Source organism: Sciurus vulgaris (assembly GCF_902686455.1).
Source record: "Sciurus vulgaris genome assembly, chromosome: 11".
Lineage (NCBI taxonomy): Eukaryota > Metazoa > Chordata > Mammalia > Rodentia > Sciuridae > Sciurus > Sciurus vulgaris.
In genome coordinates this window covers 86092489-86110285 of record NC_136472.1, presented here as the reverse complement: position 1 = coordinate 86110285, position 17797 = coordinate 86092489, and the positions used below count along the sequence as shown (strand labels likewise).

Sequence of the window (17797 nt, the reverse complement as noted above, 5' to 3'; positions counted from 1 at the left end):
AACTCTCTTATCGATCTTATCCTTACATTGACTTCTCCTTTCAACTAATCTGAATTTTTCTGATTTGATTTAGACCAGGATCAGCAAGTTTTTCAATCAGGGATCAGAGAATAAATACTGTAGGCTTGAGAACCATATGGTCTCTACTGCAGCTACTCTACCATCACAGCATGCAAACAGATACACTACATGAAATGTAATGAATATATATTCTGAAAAGTTCTTATTTACAAAAACAGGTGGCAGGCTGACCTGACAGACAGCCCATTGGTCATAGTCCATTAACACTTGCTTTTGTTCATGTCAACATTTTGTCCAGACCATTTATTACCTCATCTACCTGATGAACTTGTGGGAGTTTTGTTCAGTCATCAGCTTCTTTTTTGAAATCTTTTACATCTCTCCTAATAGGAATAGTTGCATCACTACTATAGGACTTGAAATATCCCTTTCTTCATGATAGTATTTTTGATATTGCAATAGTTTCTTTAAGGATTTGTCTCTGACAGAATAACCTGCCTCCACTGAGAAGGAGAAATTTTACCAAACTTTGTATCACCTGAGCAGTGCCAACACAAAGTATATATGCCTTAAATATACAAGTTTCTTGAATAACTGAGCAATTAAATGAGAAACTATCATTATCCTACTTAAAGAGAATTTTTTTCTGCTAGGGATCAGTTTGCCTAGAACATGCATTCGTTTCAAGTCTAGTGTCACATGCAAAGGTAGCTGACTGACTTTTGTTTATAGAGTCTTTTACTGCATGATTAATCTTTCTATGTTCCAAATATGTATGCATCTTAAAGGATTATGCTATATTTATTACATGTATTATTTCATTAAATAGGTATGAGGCTATTCAGAGTAATGCAAAAATTTTTCTGAAACAATGATATGGGTAGTTTTCAACTCTCACCTTTTTAGGACAGCAAACTTGCTAAGTTAATGTGCTGTATGGGAGCTTGTAAAACAACACTGAATATGCATTATTCTAAAGGCTTTGATTTTATTTTTCAGAACATGTTGAAGGAATTGCTACCATCTACATTTTAAACAAAAGAGACGGGTGTGATGGTGCACACTTGTAATCCCAGTGGCTCGGGAGGCTGAGCCAGGAGGATTGCAAGTTCAAAGTGAACCTCACTAACTTAGTGAGGCCCTAATCAATTCATTTTATTTCTAAATTAAATATTTTTAAAAGACTGGGGATGCAGTTCAGTGGTTAAGTACCCTTGAGCCCCCTGGGTTCAATTCCCGGTACTGAAGCAAACAAACAAAAAAACAATGACGATAAAAGAGGCACAGAGATGTAAATAACACACAGCCAATGGTACATTGAGTCAAGAATCAAATTCTTAGAGTCTGAATTATATTCTAGGAATATATCATTCTTAGAATCTGTTGAAGTTCTTAAATATTTAATGTACTTGATATCACTCGTCATGTTACCTTCACATGATGAGTATTTATGATCTGGTCAATTCCCATTTTGGTTTTTGGGTCAGTAACTTAGGCAGAATAATGCACCCTCTACTCTGTCCCCAATTCATGGTAACTGTGAATGCTACTTTACATGACAAAAGGAACTTTTCACTTATGATTAAAGTGAAGTACTTTGAGCTGAAATCTTCTGTATTACTCCACCCAGTTAACCCATTCCAGTGGACTAATGGACTGATTAGTTTACAATTCTCCTATTAATTTCACCTCTAAGCATGTTCACTCCTTCATATATAAGCTTTTGAGGAAAACCTCATTTTCAAACCATAACAGGTACTACTGTATCACATGCATATAACTCCTTATCTAAATGCTTTTGGTCTGAATTTTCTTCAAGTTTTAGTGAAAAAAAAAAGGGGGGGGGTCATTAAACAAACATTATGATTTTAAGAAGATGAGTTTATGAGGGAAACTAATGCAGATGGCACTTATGGTCTACAGTTCTTCTCAAAGAGAATTACAGGTCTCCTTCTTTCTCATATGTTCTTCCCCTTTTCCTTTATTCCTTCATTCTTTGTGAGTTCTTCTCTTTTATTTTTAGATTTGTTCAACCCTTTCAAAGTAACTACAGCATTTCCTTATATTTTGGCAACTTATTCCTGGAAACTGAGAGAAACCAGGTGCTATATTCATTAAGGTATTAATTATAGCACTAAACATAACAACAACCAGAGAAACCCTGAGTATTTAGAAGGAAGGAATTGGTGGGTTATAATATTTCTATATAATTGAATAAAATTCAGTAATTAAATTTATAATTAATTATCATCTCAGAAGAACTGAACTCAAATCCCAGAAAAAGTACATAAAATAACAAACGGATTTGTAAATGTGGGCACGGTACTTTCTATATGAAGTGTTTGACACACTTCTTAGAACATAACTACTTACCAAATTGTAACACCTTTGTTATTTATTTTTATTTAAGAATTAAGAAATCATAAGCATGTGACTTATGGTCATGATTATGATACATATAATAACTGATAGATGAACATGAAGTCAAGAATAACTTCTTATATTGCTACTAAGAATTCATAAAATTATAAGATAAATATGAACAATTTAGAGCTTAAATAAGGATTTTTTGAAAAAGAAAAATACTTAGATTGTTCCTGATAGTTTTAAATAGCTGAACAATTTGAAAACCTTTAGGGTCTCAGTGGTTTCCATAGCCAATTTTTATTTTCACTACATTGTGCAAACTGGCACACGCTTTTGAAAATAAGCAATACAAAGCTTATAAAAAATACTCCTTTTTATATTTGCATTTCAACCCCATTCAGAAGGAGTCTAATCAGAGTGGGAGTGGAACTTTGTTCTACTGCCATGCCCTCCAAAATAGCACAGGCTCACAATAGGTGGCCCCAGTGAGGCCCTTTTTTATGGTGACAAAGCTTTTTCTATAAACGAAAGCTCATACAAACAAGCAAAAGGGTATTTAAGAACTTCCACCATTAATGCCAGTTGTCAGCCTGCTGGAGACACTGGTTGAAATGATTTGTACCCATCACATTTATTTCTCCAGTGGAGAATTATATATCTGACTTGTCAGAAAGGTTGGATACTAAAAATATGCTTTTTAAACAAAACCCCAGGAAGAGGGAAAAAAGAATGGCAGCTGATTATTTCTCTCTCTGTAACAAAATGTGACTTATAATGTAGCCATAGAGATGTATCAGTGCAGAAAATGAAGCAATTTATAAAAGCCACACTAAAAAACCAAAACCATAGACTATAATGTTGATTAGAATTTAATGAAACTGTCAGATACCTTGAAATATCAACTAGGTAATTTTGATACCTTATTGAAAAAACTATGGAATCAAAGTGGTGGTGATTCTATCATAGAGGTTGGTGTTTCACAAATAGATACCTTGAATCTCTAGAGATACAAAACAATATTCTACATTGAGGTGCAGTGACAATGGAGGGAATTGCCTTGTGATAAAGAAAAAAAAATGGCTTATATAGATTCATGTTAGTAACAATGAAAATTTTTTGGGTAAAATTTTATTTAAAATGCTTTGCAGAAATGATTTTTAAAATGTCATCCTGGACTAAAAGTTTGCCTTTAAATTAAACTTAGATAAGAAACTCACACAAAGCTGTTTTGCAGTGTTTGAATAACCTTGGCCTCCACTCAGCCAGACTTACCCACACACATGAATGCTGTGACTGAAAGTATCCTTAGTCACTAATCCTTCTTCAGAAACCATCATACACATTTCTTTCCACATTTCTGTTTTCTCTTTTATGTAATAGTTCCAATTCTCAACTAAAACGACTCCAGTCTTAAGATGCCATTTCTACAGCTATATTTCAAATCATCTCTCTGCACTGAGCTAATGATACAGTCCCTAGCATTAGACCTCTCCTGCCACAGACCCCACTGTGTCAAGGAGCGTGCTGATTTTTCTCCACTAGATAACAGAATACAACAACAAACAGGAGTTAGAGGATGACTGTTGTTCTATTAATGAGTTCTATAATAATCAGTACTTTATGACCATCAATGAGATAACTTCTGAAATAATTATAAATTTCTATTTACTTTGGATTTTAAAATAGCCAAAATCACTTTACCAATATGTGTACTATGATGATAGATATTGTAATTTAAACTTGGAGTAATGAAAGATATTTCCAACAGTTCTGAAGTTCCAGTCACTTCATTTTCAAATGTATTCATAAAATATAAAAATGTTATGCTTCAGACCTTGTATGAATTATAGATACTGACACTGTGGGTGACAATTCCCAACAAAGCCATTAAGTTGAGACTCTTTCAGAGATATAGAGGTTCAGGTGCCAAACCTAGTAAGGTTTCTGGGAGCTTGGATTAGGCAATTCTCTTTAAAATATGACATTGAAGGATGACATAAAGAGATGATGAGAGACAAGTCTGGACATGTAAGACAAGTAGTCATGCTGAAGTACACATTTGAAAATTCTTGACAGACAAGCACAAAAGTGGACCAAAAGCACTGAAGAGAATAAGGACACCATGACAGGGAAAAGGACATGGTTTGTTAGGGAGAGTGGGGAAGACTCTGTGACACCCTGAAATGCTGTGGCAGAGTAACAGGGTCTTTTGATAGAGCAGTTTGACCTTGTTTTTCCATAGGGAAAAGGCTCTTAACATCCCTGAGCCAATTTAAATAACTCTAGACTTACTTAATTTTTTTCCATAAACTCCAAGTTGGATTAATTTTCCAAATTCTACCTGAAGATTTCCAGTGGCAGCTACTTATCTTTTTTTTTTCAAGGATGTTCATTTTGGCTTTGGAAAACCATGAGTATCGGATAGTTTTTCATTTAATGAGTCAAAATGGGACCCCTATTACTGCCACCCACTGATCCTATTCTTTTAAGGTTCATGTAACTATAATACAAATGTAATATTAATTGAGATATGTTTAGAAAGTCAACCAGAACCAAAACTCAAGTCCTGGGATTTTCTAGACATCCTAATTTAAAATGTTAATAGCCAAAAAAAGGGAAATGAGTTTTTTTTTTTTTTTTTTTTTTTTTTTTGCTAGAAGGGCAGCCAGCCAATAGTCAGTTAACTATTCTGAATCTTCAAATGTTTTGTAGCATTTTCAACTTTCTCTAATGAAATAAAATTATTTTTAGAAGATAAAATAGCTGTTAATATGCTTATTATTATCACTGGCAAGACTTTTAATAGGGACAGGCACTTAGCCAGATTTGTTCTAATGGCTGGGTCTTTGTTCTCAGTGACCTTCCAAAGTGTGGTCAGGCTATGACAGGAAAGAGCTGAAGGTTGTTTTCTGTTTGAAGTCTACACATATTTTGGAGCAGGAATGTAACGTACAGGGAAATACTATGCTTCCTGCAGGAAATAAAAATGTATTTCTCAAGTTCAAAGGAGTCAGTTAGTGTAGATTTGTTGCAATTTTATTAAATTCAAAGAAAGAAGACAAAAAGAAGTACATCTTTAAATAATCAGGAGGCAAAAGTCAAAATTGTGTGTTTTTTTTATACACGTAGTTTTATTCAGATACAAGGAACAGTTACTTGTTACCAATTTTTTTTTTTTCCCTTGGAGATACAGATTGGGGGAAACTATAAAAAGGGTTGAATGAAAACAGCAAGACAAGCACAGTTGTGTTCTACCTGGGTGTGAGGGACACACCTTGTGTCCCTCTTCACAGACAAATGCCAGGGCTTTCTATACCCCAGGGAACCTGTGCTGCCCTGAGTTAGAGTGAGGTCAGACCTGTCGGTCCCACTCCGCTGCCTAAACCTTTTATAAGTGACTCTGATACAACAGGCTGTGGTAATCCTCCTTTTCCATGAGAAGTGGCTGCTTTTCCTCAGGAAGCTGCTTTCTCTTGTGACGACCCAGAAGGCAGATGAGCCCTGCCAGCATGGCAGCAAGGACAGCCCCTACCAGAGCTGCCCCCAGGAGCCACGGCCAGATCTGCCTGGCTTGTTCCAAATAGGGCGCAATGTAGTTTTGAAAAAAGCCTGGACCTGAAATAGAAACACATCTTAATGTATTTGCTATTGCTATCATCATCATCATCATTATCCACAGATAATACTTTGGAGTCAGACGCCTGGGTTTGAGTGTCAGCTCTGCTACTAATTAGCTGTAAGCACTTAGAAAAGTCCTACCTAATACTCTTAAATCTCAATTTTTTCACCAGCAAAAAAGGAAAAGGAAATTTCCTTAAAGTTTATATGTAACATCTGCAAATTACTCAGCACCTGGTACCTACTGTGTACTCAGTTATTATTATTTCAGCTTTCTGCTGATCCTACAGGAATTCTTATTATCAATGAAACACTGCTATATCATTAACCATTTAATAATCCATTGTAATTAGTAATTTAAAATTATTTTACAAACATTGATGATAAAGCTGGCAAATGCTCAGTAATCTCAGAACACTCCAAGAACTCCAGGACATTTCTCTGAATACATAGAGATCACAATGTTAAATCTTAAAACAACAGATTTTAACCAAATGTATTTTTCAATGACTCTGAGTAAGAAAAATCCTCAAGTAGTCTGGTCGTTTTTATATTGCTTCAAACTACATACTGAAAGGTCACAGGGGAAGGACAAGAACCCTGGTTACTATTGCTCAAAAAAGCTTCCTACATCTAAAATTATGTAGTTTAATAATCTAACACACACACACACACACACACACACACACACACTTCAGAAGTAATGTACTCATTGGGATCCCTTAGAGTGTTCTTGAATTGTTTCATGAAGTCAATTCTGAGCTTCTCAACTGCAATGAGTTTCTTAAAGCATTTTTATATTGAGTTCAACAGCCTTAAGTATCTAAAATGTAATGGGATTAGCATTTCCTCTATTATTGTACCTACTACAATATATTCCAATTACTATTTACATGTCTATTTTCTCTATTGAACTAACTCCATGAAGACCAATATTATGCTTTAACTATTGGTATAATCCTGATATCTGGTATGATGCCTGAAACACATATGAAAGAATAAAAAATTTACTGCATGACTATGTTGGATGCAGATGAGATGGTGAAGGAATGTTCCCTGATGGTAGGTGGGGAATGAGAAGAGAAGAGCTATACAGAGTATTGTCCAAGGAAAAAGTTATAAATCACCCATGTTTCATTATGTTAAGAGGTTATATTTAGAGTTGTTCTAAAATAATTTAGTACCAATACTTCAAAAGAAAGCCAAAAGAAGAAGTTTTAACTCTAAGTGAAAAGTAACTTAAGAACGGAAATAATCATACCGTATTATTTGGTTAAACTCTGAATAATATTTAAGTAGTAAAAATGATGATAATCCTACATATGAATTTGACCCCAAATCATGACAGTACTGTCCTAAGAAGATGGAGGAAATGAAAGAAGGTTTGGACAGCTCTGAGTCCTGCATCCTGTGTCCTCTCACCCAACAGGAGGAGTCAGCAGATGCAATACAGCATCCTCCAAGCACACAGGCTCAGGCCTGTGGGCTGATGAATAAGATACTCACTGGCAGGAAATCCGTAAGCAACCAGAAAAGGAGTTACTCTGCTCTAGAGTCTCTAGGAGGATCCACAGCTGTGAGTCCCAGAGTTGGCAGTTAGCCCAATTCTCATTCAGATGCACAGACCCACAGAAGGGAATTTTTGAGCATAACCCCAAGTGACCACCATGGAACCACATGCATACACAATGGCAGTATATTCCACAGAGGAGCTTTCAGAGGAGCACTCCACAGACACCAGCCACCAACCTGTGTGCTCAGATACAAGCCCACTGACCTACGACCTGGGCACTCTTCTGCTCCTGTCTCAAAACCTCTCTGTCCACTTCTTTCTTCTTTTTAGTCTTGATTTATACTATTCTATCTTTTCTTTACTCTTTTTTTTTCTTTTCCAAATTTTTCTCTTGTTCCTGTTTCATTCAGTCACTATATAATGTAATAGTAATTTTGTTATCTTTAATGACAATTTCTCAACATATTCAAGAACATTACAATTTTATGCCCGGATTAGAGGAACTGTGGAGAACATTTTCAACAAGTTTTCCCCCTGTTTATTAACCACTAGAGAAAAATGGTAAGTCACATTTAGGAGTAAGTCAATTAGGATCTCAACTAATTTTCCAGCCCAGACCCTAAAAGCCAGAATAACACATACCAATCCCTTAAAACAAACAAACAAACAAACAAACAAAAAACCCAGGTGCCAATCAAGGTTACCGTGTCCAGCAAAATTATTCTTTAGAATTGAATGTTAAATAAAAGCCTTCCGTGAGAAATTAAAGAATTCATAACCACTAATCTAGCACAATAAAACATACTCAATGAAGTATTTCATGCAGGAGAAATGAAAAATAAATATCAGAAGACAAACATTCCAGCAGACACCTGTAATTCCAACAGCTCAGGAGGCTGAGGTAGGAGGATTGCAAGTTCAAGGTCAGCATTAGGATAGTATGAGACCCTTAGCAATTTAGCAAGATCCATGATCAAAATATAAAAAATAAAATTAAAAGATTGGGATGTAGCTCAGTGGTAAAGCACCCCTGGGTTCAATCACTAGTACCAAATAAATAAATAAATAAACAAACAAACAAATAAATATCAGTGTCAGCATATAGATTAATTTCACTGGAAGAATAGTTAATTAAAGGAGAATCAAATTTGAATTAATAAGCATTACAAATAAACCAAAATGGCAGGAAATAAAAATGATCTCCCTGCAATAACGATACATGTTGGCAGAGAGGGTTAAAAACAAGACCCAATTATTTGTTGTTTACAAGAGATAGAGATTTGACTGATAGGCAAAGATATTCACAGACTGAAGGTGAAAGGAGGGGGAAAAATAGACCATGCAAATTGAGACTTAAAGGAAGCAAGGGTAGCTACCCTCAAATCAGACAAAGTAGAGGTCAAGCCAAAGTTAATCAGAAGAGACAAAAAAGGTCAGTTCTTACTGGTTAAGGGAATCATCCAACAACAAAATGATGTGCAAATATTTATGTCTCTAATCCCCTAATGTTGATGTACATACACATATAAAACAAATCCAATTCATCCTAAATTAAATAAGCACCAAAACAATAATACTGGGGGATTTCAACACACCTTTCTCATCATTCAATAGGTCATTCTGATATAGTAAGTACTTTTCATAACTAAAACTATTAATCAAATAGACCTAACAGACATCTAGAGAATATTTTATCTATCAACAACCAAATTCACTTTCTTCTCAGCAAGACAAAGAACTTTCTCTAAAATAGATCATATTTTAGGAAACAAAGCAAGTATTAGCAAATACAAAAAAAGTAGAGATAATTCCTTGCATCCTATCATATCATAATGAAATGAAATCAACAAATTAAAAACTAAAAAACATTTTAACTTCTGAAGATTAAATAATGCACTTGCATTAGGAATGGATCACAGAAAAAATCAAGAGATAAATTAGAAAACTAGAAGCAACTGAGTATAGAAATAGAATATATCAAAATCTCTGGGATAATCTGAAGGCAGCTCAAAGAGGAAAGTTCATAGCACTGAGTGGCTACATAAACAATAATAACAATGACTGAAACCAGAAATATCACAAATAAATAATGTAATGTTACTCCTCAAGGTCTTAGAAAAGAACAAATCAGTAGATGACAAGAAATAATTATGATCGGAGTCAAAATTAATGAAATTGAAAATGAAAAAACAATACAAAGAATCAATCTTGCAAAAATAAATAAGATTGCTAAATCCTTACCCAAACTAATCCAACGAGGGAGGGAGGGAGAGAGAGAGAGAGAAAGAGAGAGAGGGAGGAGGGAAGGGGAGAGGTGGGGAGGGAAGAGGGAGAGGGGAGAGGGGAGGGGAGGGAGGAGAGAAGAGAAAAGAAGAGGAGAGGAGAGGAGGAGTCCCAAATCAACAAAATGAGAGATGATAAGTTAGAAGTGTCACAAAAAACTGTTCTGAAATCTGAGAATCATTAGAAACTATTTTGAAAATTTATACTCTAATAAACTAGAAAATCTAGATGATACTGACAAATTACTAGACACAAATGACCTATCCAAATTGAACCATGGGGTATAGAAAACCTAAACAGACAAATATCAAGCAATGAGATTGAAGCAACAATTTAAAGACTTCCAACAAAGAAAAGCCCAGAATAAGATAGATTCTCAGTTGAGTTCTACCAGGCCTAAAATGAAGAACTAATGCTAATTCTCCTCAAATTATTCCATGAAATAGAAATGGAGAGAACACTGCCAGATTCAATCAATGAAACTAGTACTACCCCAATACCATAAAAAGACAAAGATACATCAAGGAAAGAAAACTTCATACCAATATACCTGATGAACAGAGATGCAAAAATTCTTGGTAAAATATTGGCATTAAAAATCACATTAAAAAACACATCAAGAAGATCAAGTGGGTTTCATCCCAAGGATGCAAGGTGGTCCAACATATGCAAATCAATAAATGTAATTCACGACATAAATGGAATTAAGTACAAGAATCATAAGAGCATCTCAATAGATGTAGGAAAGGTTTTGATAAAATCTAGTATCCATTAATTTTTTAAAAATCTGGAGAAATTAGGGATAAGAGGAACTTACCTCAGTATTATAGACTACATATGAAAAATCCAAAGCCAAAATTATACAGAATAGGGAAAAACTGAAAGCATTTCCTTTAAAATCAGGAACAAGACAAGGATATCCACTCTCACCACTCCTATTTAATATAGTTCTCAAAAGTCTAGTCAGGGTAATTAGGCAAGGGAAGGAAATTAAAGGGACACAAATTGGAAAAGAAGTTAAACTACCATAGTTTGTTGGAAGTCCCCCAAAACTCTACCAGAATACTCCTAGAGCATAGTAACAGTATAAGAGATCCACATACAGAAGTCAATCTCTTTCCTATACACCAGTAATGAATCTGCTGAGAAAGAAATCAGGAAAATGATCTCATTCACAATAACTTTACAAAAAGGTAATGAGTCCAACAAAGGAAGTGAAAGGACTATACAAATTAAAACTATAGAAAACTGAAAAAATAAATAGAAAAAGAACTTAGAAAATGGAAGTATCTCTCATAGTCTTCAATAGGAAATATTAATATTGTTAAAATGCCAAACAGTTAACAGTGTTAAACAGCACTATACAGATTCAGTACAATCCCCATCAAAATACAAATGATATTTTTTACAGTACTAGAAAAAAAAAAGCAGTCCTAAAATTCATTTGAAAGTGTATAAAAGACCAAGAATATTCAAAACAATTCTGAGCAAGAAGAGTGATGCTGGAGGCATCACAATACCTTATCTCAAATTATACTACAGAGTTATAATGACAAAAACAGTAAGATATTGTCATCAAAGAAGACATGAAGATCAGAGGAACAGAGTAGAAGACACAGAGACAAATCCACATAGATACAGCCATCTGATATTTTTTTAAAAAGTCCCAGAACATATGTTGGAAAAAAGATAGCATTTTTAACCAATGGTGGTGGAAAGTGGGATATCCATGTGGAGAAGAATGAATCTAGATCCCTATCTCCCATCCAGTGCAAAAGACAACTGAAAGTGGACCAAAGACCTAAGAATTAGTCCAGAAATTGCAACTGCTAGAAGATAGGTTCAACATTCCCACGTATTGAAGTCACAGGAAGTTAGTGCCTATGCAAATAAAAGCTGAAGAAATTAGACCAAGAATCAATAAGTGGGATGGCATCAAATTAAAAGCTTCTGTACAACAAAGGTCACAATTAAGAGTGTGAAGGGAGATCCTACAAAATGAGAGAAGATCTTTGCCAGTTACTCCTCTGATAGGGGCTTATCATCCACAAAATATAAGGAATTCAAAAAACTTGATACCAAAAAAAACAAAACAAAGCAAATGACAACAAAAAACCCCCAATGTTATGGTTTGGATGTGAGGTGTCTCCCACAATGAGACAATGCAAGAAGGTTTGGAGAAGAAATGATTGGGTTATGGTAGCCTTAACCCAAACAGTGAATTAACCCCTGATGGGATTAACTGAGTGGTAACTGAAGTTGTAGGGTGTGACTGGAGGAGGCAGGAACTGGGGTGGAGCTTTGGGTTATACATTTATGTCTGGCCAGTGGAGTCTTTCTGCTGCCTGATCATCATGTAAGCTAGTTCCCTCTGCCACAATCTTCTACCATGATATCCTGCCTCACCTGGACCCCTGAGTGATGGATCCTACTGTCTATGGATTGAGACCTCTAAAACTATGAATCCCTAAATAAACTTTTCCTCCTCTATAGTTTTTTGGGTCAGGTCTTTCAGTGACAGTAGAGGAAAAGCTGACTAAAACAGAAATTGATACTGTGAAGTGGGGTCATTGCTGTAACTACCCTGACCATGTAGCTCAGAAGCTTTTTGAGCTTTAAGGAATTGGTGGGAGGAATTTTGAAATAGTTAGCAGTGCTAGATGGAAATGCTTTAGATTGTTGTAAGCCAAGTTTAATGGCCAATTCTGATGGGAGCTCAGAGGACCAGAATGCCAATAGGACCATGCACCGTAAAAACAAGGCTCAAGAGGGTTTAGAGGAAAAGGAAGACACTATTGGTAATTGGACTAGAGGACATTCATATTGTGTTCTGGCTGAGAAGTTGTCTGCATTTTGCCCATGTCCTGAGACTTTCTGTGAGGCTGATTTTAAAAATGATGGACCTCTTAATCTGGCAGAAGAAATGTCTAGGCAGCAAAGCATTCAGGTGGTGGCACCGATATTTGTTGTTGACTTTTAGCCAAATTGTGATATTCAGGAGCAGAAAGCAGAGCAGAAAGATTTTAAAAACTTGAACTTGAAAGTTGAGAATAAAACTAGGGCTAAGGAAGTTACAATTGTTAAAGACATGGCCACAAAAGAAGTGCTAAAGACTGCCCAGAGACAATGAGAAAGATGACTTGAGGGCATCTCCGGCTCTGGCAAAACCACACCCATCTTAGACTCAAGGGAGTAAAAGTGAAAATTCAATTCCAATTAAAATCCCAATGACGTACCTTACAGAAATAGAGCAAGCAATTATGAAATTCATCTGGAAGAATAAGAAACGCAGAATAGCTAAAGCAATTCTTAGCAGGAAGAGTGAAACAGGGGGTATTGCAATACCAGATCTTCAACTCTACTACAAAGCAATAGTAACCCAAACGGCATGGTATTGGTACCAAAATAGAAAGGTAGATCAATGGTACAGAATAGAGGACACGGACACAAACCCAAATAAATACAATTTTCTCATACTAGACAAAGGGGCCAAAAATATGCAATGGAGAAAAGATAGCCTCTTCAACAAATGGTGCTGGGAGAATTGGAAATCCATATGCAACAGAATGAAACTAAACCCATATCTCTCACCATGCACGAAACTAAACTCAAAATGGATTAAGGACCTCGGAATCAGACCAGAGACCCTGCAGATTATAGAAGAAAAAGTAGGTCCAGATCTTCAACATGTTGGCTTAGGACCAGACTTCCTTAACAGGACTCCCATAGCACAAGAAATAAAAGCAAGAATCAATAACTGGGATAGATTCAAACTAAAAAGCTTTCTCTCAGCAAAGGAAACTATCAGCAATGCGAAGAAAGAGCCTACAGATTGGGAGAATATCTTTGCCAATCATACTTCAGATAGAGCACTAATCTCCAGAATCTATAAAGAACTCAAAAAACTCTACTCCAAGAATTCAAATAATCCAGTCGACAAATAGTCTAAGGAAATGAATAGACACTTCACAGAAGAAGATCTACAGCAATCAACAAACACATGGAAAAATGTTCAACATCTCTAGTAATAAGAGAAATGCAAATCAAAACCACCCTAAGATTCCATCTCACCCCAATTAGAATGGCGATTATCAAGAACACGAGCAACAACAGGTGTTGGCAAGGATGTGGGGAGAAAGGTACACTCATACATTGCTGGTGGGGTTACAAATTAGTGCAGCCACTCTGGAAAGCAGTGTGGAGATTCCTTAGAAAACTTGGAATGGACCCTCCATTTGACCCAGCTATCCCACTCCTTGGCCTATACCCAAAGGACTTAAAATCAGCATACTACAGAGATACAGCCACATCAATGTTCATAGCTGCTCAATTCACAATAGCCAGACTGTGGAACCAACCTAGATGCCCTTCAATTGATGAGTGGATAAAGAAACTGTGGTATATATATATACAATGGAATATCACTCAGCCATAAAGAATGATAAAATTATGGCATTTGCAGGCAAATGGATGAAATTGGAGAATATCATGCTAAGTGAGATAAGCCAATCTCAAAAAGCCAAAGGACGAATGATATCACTAATAAGTGGATGATGACACATAATGGGGGGAGGGAAGGGTTAGTGTTAGGGTTAGAGTTAGGGTTAGGGAGGGGGGCAAGTATGGAGGAAGGAAGCACTGTATAGAGGGAAAAGAGGGGTTGGAGGGGTGGGGGGGAAGGGAAAAAATAACAGAATGAATCAAACAACATTACTCTATGTAAATTTATGATTACACAAATGGTATGCCTTTACGCCATGTTCAAACAGAGAAACAACATGTATCCCATTTGTTTACAATAAAAAAAAACTTTTTAAAACCAAAAAAAAAATAAAATAAAATAAAAAAAAATAAATAAAATTAGGAACAAGACAAGGCTGTCCACTCTCACACTTCTATTCAATAGAGGCCTTGAAACATTAGCCAGAGTGATTGGGCAAGAAAAGGAAATCAAAGGGATACAAATAAGAAAAGAAGAAGTCAAATGATCTCTGCTGATGATATGATTCTATATAGAAGTCCTAAAAAATTCCACCACAAAACTTCTTGAGCTTATAAGAGTTTTGAGCAAAGTTGCAGGATACAAGATTGACACCCACAAATTAATAGTGTTCCTATACTGCAAGAGTGATTCAGCTGAGGAAGAAATCAGGAAAACTATCCCATTTACAATAACCTCAAAAATATTAAATGCTTGGAAATTTATCTAACCAAGGAGGTAAAAGAGCTCTAAGATATATGTTAGTTTTGCTTTCCCTTTTTCTCCCTCCCCTTCCTCCCTTTGTATATTTGATTTGCAAAATCTATATACTATAATTTGTATTAATTATGCTCCCAATAAAACACTATCAAAATCTTCCCCCCCCCAAAAAAAAAGCAAAAAAAAAAACAAAAAACAAAAAACAAAAAACAAAAAGTAAGGTCTTGGAAGCCAGAAAAAGCGCAACAGGGTCGAAGTTCGTGTGGGCACTCCCTAAAAAGGCAATGTGTGGAGATTTGAGGAATAAGCCAAAGGTGCAGTGGAGACCCCTGATTAAGAAATGCCAGTAACATGGGACATCAATCTAGGAAAGCTGCAGGAATCAAGCAGAGACAAGCCAACAGAAAGGCCACTTGGACTGTAACCAACAAGGCCAAAGGGACAGAGTTATTTAAGCTCTTCGGAGAGAACATTATGATGCCATGTGCTCCAGATGCCAAACTTAGAACTACAGGACTTGTTTGCCTAGCTGGATTTCTGTCTTGCTTTGGTCTCATTCCATCTTTCTATGCCCCTAATTTTGTAAATGGAAATATTTGCTCTATACCATTATATATTGGATACTTGTAAATTGCTTTTAATTTTACAGGCACTCCCAATGCAAAAGGAGCATCAGAGAAGACTTTGGACTTGAACTTTGAGCAATCTTAGAAGTGTTGAGACGATGGGAACTTTTGGGAACGGGTTTAATGTATTTTGAAGTTTTCAGGTAAGTGTAAGCTTTTGGGGCTAGGGGCAGAATGTTATGGTTTAGATGTGAGGTATTCCCCAAAAGGTCATGTGTGAGTTAATGCAAGAAGGTTTGGAAGAGATATGAGTGGGTTATGATAGCTTTAACCCAAACAGTGAAGTAATCCCTGAAGGAATTAACTGAGTGGTAACTGGAGACAGGTGGGTTGTGAATGGAGGTAGTGATTTATTGGGGGCATGGCTTTCGGGTACATATTTTGTATTTGGAGAGTGGAGTCTCCCTCTCTGCTTTCTGATCACCATGTGAACCACTTCCCTCTGCTGCACTCTTCACCATGATAGTCAGCCTCCCCTTGAATCCCTAGGAATGGACCAACTTGTCTAAGGATTGAGATCTCTGAAACTATAAGCCTCCAAATAAACTTTTCCTCCTCTACAACTGTTCTGGTCAAATCTTTTAGTCAGAGCAGCCAAAACGCTGACCAAAACACCCCAATAATTCAATCAACAAATGGGCAAGAGAACTAAACATATATTTCTCAAAAGAAGAAATGCAAATAGCTAACAATTATATGAAAAAATGTTCAACATCCCTACCAATCAGGGAAATGCAAATCGAAATTTCATTGAGATTTCATCTCATTCCAGTTAAAATGGCATAGATTTATGTATAAGTTTTGTATAGCATATTAAGTATAACCATAATGCACTAATTGAAACATAAATAAAAAATTAAAAAGTAGTTTATAAGACAGCTAAAATAATCCAGAGATATACTTGATGTATTGAGTTAGTAGTGTTTGCCTATTATTTGAAATATGGAGATAAAATGCATAATAAATAGTTAAGATATTACTGTAGTTGATTGGGGAGGGGGTTGTGGGTAGGATGTAAGATAAAAGAGCAAAACGAGACTAAAATAAGTACAACACTTTATTAATGTGTCCAGTAGTAGGCTTAAGGGTGATTTTAATTTTGTGTTTATTCTCCTTTTAAATTTTCCAAAACCTAAATGAATATTTTCTGCTTATACAATTTGGAAACATATTATTAAAATGTACATTTTGCAAAAATGATAGTACCTAAAGTAAATCATATATGATATAATTATGTGTTTACAACATTTATGATCAGGTAAGGTATATTAAAATAAATATGGTACTGTTGGATAAGGACTACATAAATTAAAAGTCCTTGAATAAAAAAACAGCATAAATAAGTATAATGGAAAATAAATTTTGTTTTGCTATCATTTATATATGTAAATCACATAGTATTTTAGAGAGATTTTTAAAATTCATGTGAATATAATTATAGAATTTAGGAAACTGGAAGATTTAAGTAAATGAAGAAGTCTTTACTCAAGACTCAATAAGAGTAGATAGTTTATGAAACAGTGAATTCATTATAGAAGATGTTCTGTAATGTGTGTAGAAGATATACAGAATGTACATTGGATTTTTTTAGAATGTACATTGAAGATATTCAATATTCATTTTGCAACAATGTAAAAAGGGATTGCATCCTGAGTTTTCCTTGCTGCAAGTAATAACTCTATAATTCAAATCTCAAGTAAAAATAATACATGTAACTTTTGGACTGTTTCCTTAAAAAGAGAAGATATGTCTTTGCTTTTTCTCCTTTTCCTTTTTTCTTAGCTGGAATGCAGACAGAATATTAGTGAGCCATCACAGACCATGTGGTTCAGGGTATAAAAAAGCAGCTCTGGTCTCTAAAATGATGAAGCGGATGTGCAGCAACATACCAACACTACCACTGGAATGATCAATAAACTGAAATATTTAAGCCTGGGAATTTGAACTTTAATCACCTTAGTATATCTGCTCCCCATCCTTCTATTTCACCACTGCTGAAGTAGGAACAATAACATTCTTTTATAACCCCTTGCCTTGGCTTTAGTTGATTAGTTGAGCAGTCACTCAGGATCATTACTCAGAATGTACTCTACTGGAATTGAGAATCAGGTGATTCAAGAATTAGGACTTCCCAAGTGGAAGACAGGATGAAGCCAGCACACGAGAGTT

At 35.5% G+C, this 17797-nt stretch overlaps 1 protein-coding gene and 1 long non-coding RNA gene across 2 annotated transcripts in view; both read right to left on the bottom strand.

The window, feature by feature from the left end:
- LOC306640910 overlaps window positions 1-17797 on the bottom strand; it is a 925259-nt gene that overhangs the window by 355478 nt on the left and 551984 nt on the right. The gene's annotated exons all lie outside the window — the stretch shown is intronic.
- Window positions 5314-17797, bottom strand: part of TYR (tyrosinase) — a gene marked incomplete at its 5' end in the record, with an annotated part of 98752 nt that continues 86268 nt past the window's right edge. The window contains one exon of the mRNA XM_079105590.1: window positions 5314-6003. Within this exon, the coding sequence (XP_078961716.1) occupies window positions 5777-6003 (227 nt within the window). The 3' untranslated portion in view covers window positions 5314-5776. The remainder of the gene's footprint in view (window positions 6004-17797) is intronic.